This window comes from Salvelinus namaycush, chromosome 5 (assembly GCF_016432855.1).
Source record: "Salvelinus namaycush isolate Seneca chromosome 5, SaNama_1.0, whole genome shotgun sequence".
Classification (NCBI taxonomy): domain Eukaryota; kingdom Metazoa; phylum Chordata; class Actinopteri; order Salmoniformes; family Salmonidae; genus Salvelinus; species Salvelinus namaycush.
Genome location: NC_052311.1, coordinates 26722223 through 26737296, shown reverse-complemented (window position 1 = coordinate 26737296; position 15074 = coordinate 26722223). Strand labels below are relative to the sequence as shown.

The 15074-nt window shown below is 44.8% G+C and overlaps 2 protein-coding genes across 3 annotated transcripts in view; one reads left to right on the top strand and one right to left on the bottom strand.

The window, feature by feature from the left end:
• Positions 1-15074, top strand: part of mrpl11 (mitochondrial ribosomal protein L11) — a 57352-nt gene that overhangs the window by 22667 nt on the left and 19611 nt on the right. The window contains exons 2-3 of one of the 2 annotated variants that reach the window (XM_038993854.1): positions 5094-5239; positions 6928-7083. In XM_038993854.1, coding sequence (XP_038849782.1) covers positions 5219-5239; positions 6928-7083 — 177 coding nt within the window. In that variant the 5' untranslated portion in view covers positions 5094-5218. The remainder of the gene's footprint in view (positions 1-5093; positions 5240-6927; positions 7084-15074) is intronic. The other variant, XM_038993855.1, reaches the window with a different exon arrangement.
• Positions 10274-11329, bottom strand: LOC120047822 (transmembrane protein 121-like). Its single transcript, XM_038993362.1, has one exon. It carries the CDS (start codon positions 11327-11329, stop codon positions 10274-10276), a length of 1056 nt encoding a protein of 351 aa, XP_038849290.1.

The window sequence follows — 15074 nt, the reverse complement described above, 5'->3', positions numbered from 1 at the left end:
AAGTTTACATACACCTTAGTCAAATACATTTAAACTCAGTTTTTCGCAATTCCTGACATTTAATCCCAGTAAAAATTCCCTTGAATCAGTTAGGATCACCACTTTATTTTAAGAATGTGAAATGTCAGAATAATAGTAGAGAGAATAATTTATTTCAGCTTTTATTTCTTTCATCACATTCCCAGTGCGTCAGAAGTTTACATACACTCAATTAATATTTGGCAGCATTGCCTTTAAATTGTTTAACTTGTGTCAAACGTTTCTGGTAGGCTTCCACAAGCTTCCCACAATAAGTTGGGTGAATTTTGTCCCATTCCTCCTGACAGAACTGGTGTAACTGAGTCAGGTTTGTAGGCCTCCTTGCTCGCACACACTTTTTCAGTTCTGCCCACAAATTTTCTATAGGATTCAGGTCTGGGCTTTGTGATGGCCACTCCAATACCTTGACTTTGTTCTCCTTAAGCCATTTTGCCACAACTTTGGAAGTATGCTTGGGGTCATTGTCCATTTGGAAGACCCATTTGCGACCAAGCTTTAACTTCCTGACTGATGTCTTGAGATGTTGCTTCAATATATCCACATAATTTACCTCCTCATGGTGCCATCTATTTTGTGAAATGCACCAGTCCCTCTTGCAGTTAAGCACCTCCACAACATGATGCTGCCACCCCGTGCTTCACGGTGGGGATGATGTTCTTCGGCTTGCAAGCCTCGCCCTTTTCCCGCTGAACATAATGATGGTCATTGTGGCCAAACAGTTATATTTTTGTTTCATCAGACCAGAGGACATTTCTCCAAAAAGTATGATTTTTGTCCCCATGTGCAGTTGCAAATCGTAGTCTGGCTTTTTTTATGGCGGTTTTGGAGCAGTGGCTTCTTCCTTGCTGAGCGGCCTTTCAAGTTATGTCGCTATAGGACTCGTTTTACTGTGTATATAGATACTTTTGTACCTGTTTCCTCCAGCATCTTCACAAGGTCCTTTGCTGTTGTTATGGGATTGATTTGCACTTTTCGCACCACAGTACGTTCCACTCTAGGAGACAGAACGCATCTCCTTCCTGAGCGATATGACGGCTGCGTGGTCCCATGGTGTTTATACTTGCGTACTATTGTTTGTACAGATGAACGTGGTACCTTCAGGCGTTTGGAAATTTCTCCCAAGAATGAACCAGACTTGTGGAGGTCTACAATTTTTTTTCTGAGGTCTTGGCTGATTTATTTTGATTTTCCCATGATGTCAAGCAAAGAGGTACGGAGTTTGAAGGTACACCTCCAATTGACTCAAATTATGTCAATTAGCCTATCAGAAGCTTCTAGAGCCATGACATCATTTTCTGGAATTTTCCAAACTGTTTAAAGGCACAGTCAGCTTAGTGTATGTAAACTTCCGACTTGTATGTATGTAATAATGACAATTACAACAATACTGAGTGAACAATGAACACTTTTCTTTTTAAATTAATATAATGCCTAAATAAAATCTATTTAGTCTCAAATAAATAATGAAACATGCTCAATTAGGTTTAAATAATGCAAAAACACAGTGTTGGAGAAGAAAGTAAAAGTGCAATATGTGCCATGTAAAAAGCTAACGTTTAAGTTCCTTGCTCAGAACATATGAAAGCTGGTGGTTCAATATTCCCAGTTAAGAAGTTTTAGGTTGTCATATATGAATTATGACGCGTGGACTATTTCTCTATACCATTTGTATTTCATATATCTTTGACTATTGGATGTTCTAATAGGCACTTTAGTATTGCCAGCCTAATCTCAGGAGTTGATAGACTTGAAGTCATAAACAGAGCTGTTGGCATTGCTAAGAGCTGCTGGCAAACTCAGTAAAGTTTGAATGAGTGCTTACGTGCATGCTGCCACCTACCACCGCTCAGTCAGACTGCTCTATCAAATATCAAATCATAGGCTTAATTTTAATATAATTAACACAGAAATACTAGCCTTTGGTCATTAATATGGTCAAATCCGGAAACTATCATTTAGAAAACGTTTATTTTTTCAGTGAAATACGGAACCTTTCCGTATTTTATTGAATGGGTGGCATCCATAAGTCTAAATATTGCTGTTACATTGCACAACCTTCAATGTTTTGTCATAATTATGTAAAATTCGGGCAAATTAGTTCGCAACTAGCCAGCCGGCCCAAACTGTTGCATATACCCTGACTCTGTGTGCAATGAACGCAAGTGACACAATTTCCCTAGTTAATATTGCTTGCTAACATTAATTTCTTTTAACTAAATATGCAGGTTTAAAAAATATATATACTTCTGTGTATTGATTTTAAGAAAGGCTTTGATGTTTATGGTTAGGTACATTCGTGCAACGATTGTGCTTTTTTCGCTAATGCACTTTTGTTAAATCATCCCGTTTGGCGAAGTAGGCTGTGATTCGATGATAAATTAACAGGCACCACATTGATTACATGCAACGCAGGACAAGCTAGTTAAACTAGTAATATCATCAACCATGTGTAGTTAACTAGTGATTATGTGAAGATTGTTTTTTAATGCTAGCTAGCAACTTTCCTTGGCTCCTTGCTGCACTCGCGTAACAGGTGGTCAGCCTGCCACGCAGTTTCCTCGTGGAATGCAATGTAATCGGCCATAATCGGCTTCCAAAAATGCCAATTACCGATTGTTATGAATCAGCCATGCCGATTTAATCGGTCGACCTCTAATTCAGACCCTTTTAATCAGTCCTTTATTGAAGCACCTTTGGCAGCGATTACAGCCTCGAGTCTTCTTGGGTATGACGCTACAAGCTTTGCACACCTGTATTTCGGGAGTTTCTCTCATTCTTCTCTGCAGATCCTCTCAAACTCTGTCAGGTTGGATGGGGAGCATTGCTGCACAGCTATTTTCAGGTCTCTCCAGAGATGTTAGATCGGGTTCAAGTCCGGGCCCTGACCGGGCCACTCAAGGACATTGAGACGTGTCCTGAAGCCAATCCTGCGTTGTCTTGGCTCTGTGCTTAGGGTCATTGTCCTGTTGGAAGTTGAGCCTTCACCCCCGTCTGAAGTCCTGAGTGCTCTGGAGCAGGTTTTCATCAAGGATCTCTCTGTACTTTGCTCTGTTCATCTTTGCCTCGATCCTGATTTGTCTCCCAGTCCCTTCCGCTGAAAATCATCCCCACAGCATGATGCTGCCACCACCATGCTTCACCATAGGGATGGTGCCAGGTTTCCTCCAGATGTGACGCTTGGCATTCAGGCCAAAGAGTTTCGTCTTGGTTTCATCAGCCCAGAGCATCTTGTTTCTCATGGTCTGAGAGTCTTTATTTGCGTTTTGGCAAACTCCAAGCGGGCTGTCGTGCCTTTTATTGAGAAGTGGCTTCTGTCTGGCCACTCTACCATAAAGGCTGCAGAGATGGTTGTCCTTCTGGAAGGTTCTCCCATCTCCACAGAGGAACTCCAGATCGCCGTCAGAGTGACCATTGGGTTCTTGGTAACCTCCCTGACCATGGCCCTTCTCCCCTGATTGCTCAGTTTGGCCAGGCGGGCGGCTCTAAGAAGAGTCTTGGTGGTTCCAAACTTCTTCCATTTAAGAATGATGGAGGCCACTGTGTTCTTGGATCTTCAATGCTGCAGAAATGTTTTGGTTCCCTTCCCCAGATCTGTGCCTCGACACAATCCTGTCTCAGAGCTCTACGGACAATTCCTTCGACCTCATTGCTTGGTTTTTGCTCTGACATGCGCTGTTAACTGTGGGACCTTTTATATAGACAGGTGTGTGCCTTTCCAAATCATATCTATTTTAAATTGAATTTACCACAGGTGGACTCCACTCAAGTTGTAGAAACATCTCAATGATGATCAATGGAAACACAGGATGCACCTGAGCTCAATTTCTAGTCTCATAGCAGGGTGTGAATACATATATAAGGTATTTCTGTTTTTATTTTTAATTCATTTGTAAAAAACTGCGATAAACTTCCTTCGCTTTGTCATTATGGTGTATTGTGTGTAGATGGCTGAGGATTTTTTTGAATCGATTTTAGGTTAAGGCTATAACTTAGCAAAATGTGGAAAAAGTCCAGGGGTCTGAATGCTTTCTGAAGGCACTGTATCTTCAAATGATGTGCCAATTTGGCTGTTCCAAAGAGGTTATTGCTCCCCTTTTTAATCAGTGTTTGGCCAGAGAAAACACATTTAATTCCTAATTTGGTAAGGATTATCCAGCCTCAAGTATTTTAGCATGCTCATCAATGGTAGGTTGACTAGTAGTAGTTGCAGAAATGGCAATACGTATCACCTTCAAATAGTGTTTCAGCTGTCTAGCTCTAAAATAGAGAATATTGAGTCAGAGGTATGATTTCGGAATGCACAATGCAGTTCTGTGAAATGTGTTGTCAGTTGTTGCTGTTATCTAGGTCAGTGCTTCAAGAGCCCTCTGCGCTTGGCCTTCTGATAAACAATTTCATTTTGAGAGGGAACTGCAGTTTTCATTATTCATACTCTGGAGTTGTGGTGTATCCACAGGGGTACTTGAGAAGACTCCATGAGACCATAGGCTTACTGGTCAAATGCACATGAGGGGATACTTCAGGGGTACTCCGAGCAGAGCAATTTAAATTCAGTTGGTGGTACAGTAACCGAAAAAGGTTGTGAACCACTGCGTTAAAGCATGACACCTAATGTCCGCATACTACAAATGTACACTGAACTAAAATAAAAACACAACATGTAAAGTGTTGGTCCCATGTTTCATGAGCTGAAATAAAAGATTCTAGACACTTACCATATGCACAAAAAGCTTATGTCGATCAAATTTTGTGCACATGTGTTTACATCCCTGTTAGTGATAATTTCTTCTTTGCCAAGATAATTCTTCCACCTGACAGGTCTGGCATATCAAGAAGCTGATTAAACAGCATGATCATTATACAGGTGCACATTGTGCTGGGGACAATAAAAGGCCACTCTAAAATGTGCCGTTTTGTCAAACACAATGCCACAGATGTCTCAAGTTGAGAGAGCATGCAATTGGCATGCTGACTGCAGGAATGTCCACCAGAGCTGTTGACAGAGAATTTAATGTTAATTTCTCTACCATAAATCTCCTCCAATGTCGTTTTAGAGAAAATGGCAGTACGTCAAACTGACCTTCAAACCGCTGACCACATGTAACCAGGCCAGCCCAGGACCTTCACATCCAGCTTATTCACCTGCGGGATCGTCGGAGACCAGCCACCTGGACAGCTGATGAAACTGAGGACTATTTCTGTCTGTAATAAAGCCCTTTTGTGGGGAAAAACTAATTCTGATTGGCTGGGCCTGGGCCTGGCCCCCTGTACAGTCATGTGAAATCCATAGATTTTGACCTAATTCATTTATTTAAATTGATTGATTTCCTTATGAACTGTAACTCAGTCATATCGTTGAAATTGTTGCATGTTGCTTTTTATTATTTTTGTTAAGTATAATTCCCAAATTAGAGTTCTAACCTCACATTCACTGGCATTCCTAATTTATTTTCTAGTATGTGGTAACATAATTCTACATCTTGCCTTGCATTTCACCGGCTGGTCAATGTGTGTTGGCGTTTGTGTATCTCAGGTTGAATAACATTCTAAGGCAGTTTGTCAGTTTCAGCACTCGTGCTATTTCTTTGGTCTTTGCACATTGCTTTTTTCCCAACCTGAAATTGGGGAGATTACCCTGCTCGTTGATGCATGCTGGAATCCTCTCCATTTCTGACTTGTTCACAAATCGATTTAAACTGCTACATGATTCTTCAACAGTGGAGTTGCAAGTTAGATGAGTAGCACAAAATTGACTGCTGAAATGTGGTGGTGGACGTGAGTGACATTTTAAAGGCAAGGGGTAGAGTTTCATTCTTAAAACCAAAAGGCTATTTGTTGCCCCAAAGTTAGCCAACCAGCTTAATGCCATTTTAACATTTTTACAAAACCCCACAATTACTTTTCACTTAAACAACTGCAGCTACAATACATAGAACCACAACTTCTTATTGGAAAAGTTTCTGCTACTTTGAAACACCAAAGCGCTCAGCTGTATCTTTTCGATTGTTTCTGCTCTTCATCTCTTCTTAATCTAATTGGTTACCCTCTGTTGCCCAAACTGAATTGTTTTTAGGTCTCCTCTCCACTCCTTTGAAGCTGTAACTTCTATTGAATGCGGGTCTCACCCAATATCACCTGGCTAAACCTTAAAATTCCCTACTTGTCTCTTGTCTACTCCCATTGATCTCTGGGTTTTACAGCTGTGGTCTTTTCCAAGTGGGGATTACAGTCTACAGGCTTGCTATTTATGTGTTCTGCCTCCTTCCGTGGAGCAGGGCCAAGAGTTCAGCCCACTCTCCTCACTCCACTAACGACTGGTAATTTGGTAAATGCATTTGAAGGTGGAATGAAAAAGACCCCTCACTGTGGAGTGATGATGCCTCCAACTCCTTTTTATTAATTCTGTCACTTATCCGCCTGACCGTTTCTTGGCTGGGTTCCAAATGACCCCTGACCTCTGCTGGTGGGGGCTATGCAGAAATCAGTATAGAAAGACATGGTGGCTATAAGTCATACAGGCTACTATGGTTCTATACTATACACTGCTCTGGTAGTGGTATCAGATTAGATGCAGTGGAGACAGTCCTCATCCCAAGGCCTATATTTTCATTCAGGCACTTACTGATCCACATCACAAACGCCCTTCAGGAGACCAGGTGACTCTCACAGGGAGATCGAATGCAAAGATTTGTTTAATTACTCGACTGCTACGAAATAGAAAACCAGGGTTTAGCCCAGGGGTATATCCTATCGATTTAGACTGTGTGGGATATTTTAATGAACCCAGCATGTTTGTAAATGAGTTGTTTAAAAGTGTCTTTGGTGGGTGAAGTTGATAGCCTTTTCTGCTCAGGTTTCTAACTCCGTAGTCTCTGTTTCTCCTTACAGACGGCGGATAGAGAGCGTTGGAGAGAGACCACGATGTCCAAGATCTCCAAGGCCGCTAAGGCCGTGAAGAAGGTGGACATGGGGGGTGTGATCCGGGCCATCGTGAGGTCAGGGCAGGCTGCCCCCGGACCACCTCTTGGTCCTGTCCTGGGACAGGTAAACTCACTGTTCAGACTTCCCTTCCTGTCTCTCCTATTCTATTTTCTTCAAAACGAAAAGAGAAACATAGTGTCAAGTTCTTTACACGTCTCCTCTTGAATGTCTTCGAGTGTCAGGCTCTTGTGCGTCATCGGTTGGCAGTTGCGCTTAAAATATACTTGGAAGTTCCAGACAAAAATAAGTGGTGTTGGTGCCTTTTGAGAGCTGAGCCATGTTGAATGATTTAGATTCCCTTCTGTTAAGTGTCTCCCTCTCCCACACAGTGGGTTGAAGAGCTGAGGAAAAGATAAAGAGCGTAGTAATGAGGTGAGACGGGTTGCGTCCAGGCAAAGCCGAGCTGTAGGTTTGTCTGAAGAGAGTGGTTTCGTATGCCATTGTTGCGGCGCACCGTGCGAGTGTGTGTTTCTTTGCTGCCTTGCTCCATCAAGCGCTGAGTGTGTATGTGGTAGGCTAAATTGTAAATAAATGCCAGTCGGCAGCCGCTCTGCTTTAGGCACCGGCCTTTGGCCCTAATCTTCCCTCTCTCCTTGTTTTTTTCCCCTTCCTCTCCTCTGACTAACCACCCCTGACAGAGGGAGCGCAAAGAGATAGGTTGCCTGTCGGCCGCAGGGCATATTTAAACAAACGAGAGCAATAAAAGGGTGAACGGGAGACAAAAGGGAGGACCTGACGGCTTTGGTGGGGGAGAAGTAATTACAGTCCAGAGTGAAATTAGCACACCCCAATGGAGGCGAAGAAAGAGGGAGAGGAGGAGGAAAGAAGAGCGGCGCCACTATATCTTCGGGACCTCAGGAAAATGCTGAGGGTTGTACATGGGGCTTAACAGGTGTAACAAATCCAAGGAAGTAGTCATTTGCTGAAGCGGCTGCTGATGTAGTTACTGCCGTTATATTTGAAATATGAGACAAGTTGCCCAACGGGGAGTGCATCCACAATGTGTAGTGTTTGAAATGGAGAGTGAGTGAGGGATGAAAGCGTGCGAGACGGAGAAGCGGACTCCCAGCCTACTCTAGTTCACATCCCTGCCGATTCTCTCAGAACTACAGAGAAACTCCCTGGAGGAATGGCCTTGCTGTTTGTGTGTGTCAGGGTTGGGCTCAATTCAGAATTTTGGAATTGACTTCTGTTATGGAATAGGTTAGGTAGTATAGGTTTTAGGAGTATAAGTAGACGCAGCGTACTACAAAAACAACATCCTACACTTCCACACCTCATCCCCAGGGGGCAGCAGCAACCAACCGGGTCAAGGGCTGTGCTCTGCTAGGAAGCCTTGATGAGCACGTTAGGTGCTGCCAATTAAGGTGATTGACTGTCAATGTCCCAGCTGGGAAATCTGTGAGGTTGATGGTTTTCTTTGGTGGCCACGAGGCCTATCGTTTGTTTTTTAGTCTTTTAGTTTGGGCATGCCTTTGGTATTTGTTCCTTTTTGTAACAGTTTAATCCACCATCTGAACAAATAATAATCTGCTTGGACTGGCCGACCAAGAGGTCAAGAGAGACGAGCTGGTGTCTCCTGGGTACATGCATTCAACACCTGGTCGCGTACGCTTACTTGTCACATTAATGGACATGTCGAGTCAGATTACAGAACCGTTAGGCAAGCCTAGAACCCCCTAGACTTAGCGAGCACCGTGTTCACAGTTGCCTGTCTAATCGGTTTCGTAACACTCCCATTCAACTCAAGTTAAAATTCTAATTAGAATTGGCGACCCCACAGGATGCAACATTTCAGTTTGAGTGACATGAAGTAAAATTAAATTCAATGCAACTCAAAGAAATGAATCTCAGTCATAGAACATGAGTTTAATTGAATCTGACGGGTCACACTTTCAGATATTAAAGAATATCACTTTTCTCTGTCAACAATGTTCATGTACAGTTTTTTTTTATTTTTTACTTTAGTGCTTAGATTAGCCAATTTATGTTTCCACCAACCAATTTAATTTGTTTGGCTTCTTTTTTGAAGGCCTCGGGTGAACTTGAGGGTTAAGCTAATGCATTCTGGGAAATGTCATACTCTTCCCCCCCCCCATATTGAACAACATTTAAACATGCCTTTAGAATATTAACATGTTTTCCTTATTGATTCACTTTGAGTTTGTTCAATTCTATTTTCTTTCATTCAAATTGCAAATCTGTATCCTGCTAACTACTTTAACTCTAATTCAAGAATTTAATTGGAGTTTGAGGCATTCTCAATTCAGTTCTGAATTGAGCCCAACCCTGGTGTGTTAGCGCATCCTGTAAATATGCCCTGTAAACCAAGTATAAAGCTATTAGCATTTAGACAAATGGGTCCCAATTTCAATTAATAGTAGCATTAATGGTTAGAGCGGAGGCAGACTGGGTGCGGCGTGCATTAGGAACCGCTGATGGAGATTGAATAGACCCTTGCCTATCCTCAAAACAGCACTTCCTCTCACACACACCCTAGCACATCTGCAGGCTCCCCTGTTGAAACATTCAAGCCAGACCTGCAGACAAATGGCTGGCTGAAGGATCACTGCATGCCTACCAGGGCTGGTGCTGCTGGTTAAATTGTGATTATATGATAGCTTTTCCTCTCTGTCACTCTGTCCACATAGCACATCACGCTGCACTGCCTGCCCCGGATGTGTGGAGAGTTGGACAGCTAGTATGTCCTCTAGCTGTGAATGATCGACCTCTGATCCTGTCTTCTCCATTTGTGGCGACAGGCTGCCAATACCCTCCCACACATGGCCAATAAAGTGTCGGAGCCTGGGAGAATGAAAAACTTTATTTCAGTTTGTAAGCTGTCCTGGAGGTGTCGCCGACAACAGCTGTGGAAGAGCTTTCACAGGAAACACACTGACAAACACCACGTGATTATGTCCCATATGACACCGATGTCTATGGAACCAGTACTGATTGTAGCTCCTTGGAAAACAATGCAGTTCTTCGCTTTACATTTCTCACGCCGCCCCAGCCCTCTCTCAAATACTACAGGTGAACGGGACCCAGGGGATGGAAAAATCATCCCTTTAACCAAAGTTAGCTAATTGGATGAGTTACTGCTGTGATTGCCTGGGTTGGTTTCCTGTGGTTTTTAGTTTCTGTCTCAGTGTGAGGCCAACCGTCTTCTCTTCAGTGCTAAATGCTTCCCTGACCTGGGAGCTCTGATGAGCTTGACGGCTGATGCCGTGCTGTCTTTCTCTCTGGACAGTTTCTAGAGTTCATGGGAGATGGAGGGGCCCATGGAGGTTTCTGTGGGATCCAGACTGACATGGGACAGGGAGTAGCCGTGGCTGTGGGAGTGGGACGGTGTGTGGTAGCGGGAGGGCGGCCCAGGGGTGGTTTTGACTGTGGCTTGGTCCTCCGTCTGCTCTGAGCTCTGCGTTGCCAGGGTGGATTCCCCCCCTGCCTCTGCTCCGTCCCCAGCCCCCATCCCTCTGTCCCCACCCTGCTTGTGCCTCTCCCAGGCTGAGCTCAGCTTCACAGCCAGGGCCAGCAGGTTCTTCCCCAGGAACACTGTCGAGACCCGGGGGTCCCTGTACCATAGCATGCCCGTTCCCCTGAGGGCCAGTGTGAACACGTTGATGGTGACCAGGCTGAGCCAGGGGTACAGGGGCTCCTTACGGGCCCCCCTCTGTCCCGGCATGGCGGCGGCTCCCAGCTCTGTGAGGGCCACGCAGGGCAGCAGCAGCAGCAGGGCGTAGCAGTAGAAGAACACCAGGCCTTCGGCCCACAGGGGCACCCTCAGATCAGTGGCCCCTGCGTGGGCTTCCCACAGCCCGGCCTGCAGGTCCAGAACATCCAGCAGGTCCACCACCACCCAGAGCAGCCTCCCCCGCACCTCCTGCTTCCTCCGCATTGGCGTCATGTTGTCAGCCCCAGTCAGGATGAGGAACAGGGAGGGAAGGCAGATAGACAGCAGCAGGGTGAGTGTCTTCCTGGCCAGGGGGTCGGGTGGCCGACGTTCCGTCCGGTAGTTCTGGCAGACAAAGAAGAGTTTGAGCTGGAGCAGGGACAGGAAGAGGAACCAGAGGACGTTGGCGAAGCCGCGGCGGGGGGAGAGCGCCTCCGACACCACGCCCGCCGACACAAACCTCAGAGCCAGCAGGAAGCCCAGGTCACCTAGCAGCACGGCGGCGCACGGCCACACGCCGGGCCCTGCCTTGCCCCGGGCTCCCAGCATGCTCTGCTCCAGCAGGTAGAGGTCGACCACTGCCATTGTGCTCACTGTGACCAGGGTTGATACGCACACCTGGGGCGTAGGCACCATGCCTGGGAGAGGAAACAGAAAGATGACAAGTCAAGAAAAAATGTACTATATTCAGAAGAACGGTTTTAGACTTTGTCCTCATTCACCAATGAGAATTTCACGTGCATGATAGACAATCGTTCTTCAAGATGCTTGCTTACCTAACAGTGATGCCAGTCATACTTTTTTGCTTGTTGCAATGGATAAATATAATTTTGATGCCAATTCAGCGGTGAGCCTTTTCCATCTTTCGGTCAGAGGCTGTTCTTCCCTGACCATGCATGCTGAGGAACTGTGTACATTTTCTCACTCCTCTGTAGATATGTTATTTCAATGGGGCTCTTCAGCTATGTAAGTTTTAACCCTGATCGGCACCTTGTCTAAAACTCACAATTACCCAGGTTTTCTGCTGTGGCGTTTTGCTTGTGTGCCCTTACCTTATTCATTATTAATGAATTGTGTTGAAGTGCAGCCAGGCAGGCAGCTTGTCTACTTGTTTTCCTTGCTGTTTAGTCGGCCTCATTGTTGCTGCGTGCTGCAATCTTAAGTCAGCGGAAAATTGCCTTCTCATTTGGGCGGAATATTAATAACGCTTCTCTTTTAAGATTTGTTCTGAGGATGTTTTTTGACGGTAATTGCTTGCTTGTGTGTTCATGAACACGTGTTTGTCACTGTGTGTGTGTCCCTGCGTGCAAGCCATTCTAATGGGCTAATTTGCCCATTTATGGAATACCAATGTGTACATTTTTTGCGCCAAGACATTTTTTAAGTGGACTGTATAAAACCCCAGTATTGATTTGGGAGTGAGAAATGATCACCGATTTTTGTACGGTGAAATGCCCCTCCTTGACGTATTGAGGCTAAGAGACTGTAGCGTATGGTTCTCAGAGCAGACCCAGCCAGGAGCACTGAGGAGAAGTGTTAGCCATCTGCTACAGCACCACCAAGGGTGTCAACCACTTCACGGGATCGATGGCATTTTAATATGAAATCCTTACCACCTCCAGATCTGCCATAATGGCAACACTTGAGTCTGATCGAGCGAAACGATTGTGGGCTCTGCGGCCAGCGAGGAACAGATGAACAGATCTACCTCTTAATAACGTGTGCTAACGTGTGCTTCTGATTGACGACAGGCATCAATCTTTTCAATGCAGCACTCATCTGAGCCCTGTCATCCACGGCGTGAGAGAGACTGTCAGTGTCTGCAGGAGAGACTTGTGGGAGAGAGGGAATTGAAAGTAAGAGATTGATGCTCTTGGCTGTCTACATTCCTAATAAAGTATTAGTACAAGGTAACAGTTCATAAATTAACTCAGCCTGACAAGGAGGGGAGATGAGCGCAGGATGGAAGGTAAAGTGAGGAAGACGAAGCTGCAGACAGAATTTGGTGGGAAAAAAATACATGGTTTCTTATGCTAACTCTGAGATCAGAAGAAATTAAATGCATTACTACTTCTTGTGGAACAGATGAGTGAAAAATGGATGACTGAGGAAACGACCTAGACTGACTGATCCTCCGAGGGACATGGGGAGAAAGAGGAGGAGCCCAGACGTCAGAATCACTAATATATGATTATCAGACGACGGGTATTTGTGTTTCACTGCAACCCACAACCTGATTTATCATAGCTGGAAGTGAATGGATACTAGTGTATCAATTCGCTGACTTCGAGAATATTGGAATTGAAAATGGTGCTTTAGCTGAACAAACCCCCCCCCCCCCCCCAAACTGCCATCAGTGGCGGGAGAAAGGTAATCTGCCACCCCAGATGGTGTTTTTCTTTTTGCCTTTCTCATTCCCACCACGCCACTTGGCGATTCCATATGCGTCTAAAATAGTACCCTGGAACCCCGGCGTTCCTCTGTCAGCCTGTGTTTGTGTTGTTACGGCTTGTCAACACACACAATTGATTCTGTTCTGAGTGAGCGTCCCCGATGACGGCTGTGTGTCCCCACTCTGCTCATCAATAATGGCCAAATTCATCATCACTATGATTAGAAATGGATACTGTAGCTGACAGGCTGATTCAGGCTTTTCCACTGCAACTATAAGGAAAGGGCCTGTAAAGGTGGACAGGTAAATTATTTGCTTGGGATTTCTCAGCCCAAGGTGTGTAATAGGGCAAAAATAAAGACGACTTTGTTGTGTGTATTGTGTGGTGGAGAAAGGAGTGTTTTCACCAATTACCCAGGGTAATCTGTTATGGCTTTCGAATTGCCTCCCTTACACACACACACACACACACACACACACACACACACACACACAAACAGCCGGGTAGCATTTTGAAATCAGGCTCACCTCCTTGTTTGTCACTTCTGTTTTTCTCTTTATATTGGAGGTCTGCCAGGTGTGCTGGGCTGAAGGTAAAAGGAACATGAATTGCTCTAGACCTGTAATTCATCTATAAAAACATTCTGCCTGGAATGTTTGTCTTACTACAAACTAAATCAAATGCTTACTTGTACAAGCAAGGGATATGTGAGTGAGACTGAGAGGACTGCTTGTTAGAGAGAAAGAGGTGATTAGGTGTCTGCAATTAAACTGGATGAATGAATGGGGGTGAAATCTGTATAAGTCTAATGGAATAGTAATGGGAAATCCTGTCTAATTCTGGTGACTGAGTTGCCCTTGAGCAGTAACATCTGATGTCTCATGAAGCGTTTGTAAACCTGTGGGAACAGCTATTATAGGATTTTACATGTGTAGGGGATGAATATGTATTGGTGCATGTCCTGCATGTTTCCATGATCATTTCAACAGATCTGTTTTAAACCCCCTCTATGGGGGACTTTGTCTTCCATTATGTTGATACAGCCCCCAAAATTTAACCTAGTCATCTAGTCTTATGCAAAAATGTGATGCACCACCTGTTACATAATGACCTTTTTTATTAGTCGATGCGTACATAATTCAACTCTTTGAAAGTGGGGGATAGTTACCCAAAGCATGCGTTCTTGCTTTGCCGCTCCACCTGGCTTGATTGAGATCCACTTCGCCTATTAGTAGAAGTGGAATGGTCCCTGGATGAACATGAAGGTCCAAACGGATTCCTTACATCGATTTGCTTTGTTTGTGCTATGTCCAAAAATATTTGAATAGGCTCCCTCTCTGCTATGATGGTCTGATCCTGTTAAATAGGGAAAAGTAATTGCCCTCTGTCGATCTTCGAGTTTGTCCAAATTAAGTTCACATTTAAACAGTCAAGACTCTTTTCTTTCTTCTGAGTCGGTCAAATAAGCTTGTCATTTTGCTGAATTATTCCACGGTCACCGCGGCTGCAGGATTCTCCATCTCTCGGTATGTCCGTCTTGAATTTGACACCTCGGGTCTGGCAGCCGAAGATCCAGTGAGTCACGAAGGAGCTGTGCGGGCTTATTGGCCGTGCTCTGAGCTGTCGAAGTCGCTCAGAAGTGGAATACTGCTTGACGCGGAATCATTATCAGGAATACACGACCCCCCCCCCCCCCCCCCCCCCCCCAAAAAATCCACATAAGAAGTATCGGCTGTAAAGCAAACCTTGAGGACACGAGAGCCATGAATAAACTCACCGAGCCACTAGACTTTGATAGTGGTGTTCATTTGTAGGCAGGTTACGTGCTCTCAGCTCCCCCTCTCTTCCTCGCTCGTTCTCCCTGCTCAGCTCTCCTCTGCCACCTCCTCCTTTTTACCATCAGCTCAGCTGTATAACTTTAAGATCCAGAGTGGAATGCATGAATATTTAGGAGCCCACGGTTATGTCAATCGGTTATGGTAATTATC

Coding starts and splice junctions, on each gene's coding strand:
- LOC120047822 (XM_038993362.1), bottom strand. CDS start 11,329: ATGGTGCCTACGCCCCAGGTGTGCGTATCAACCCTGGTCACAGTGAGC.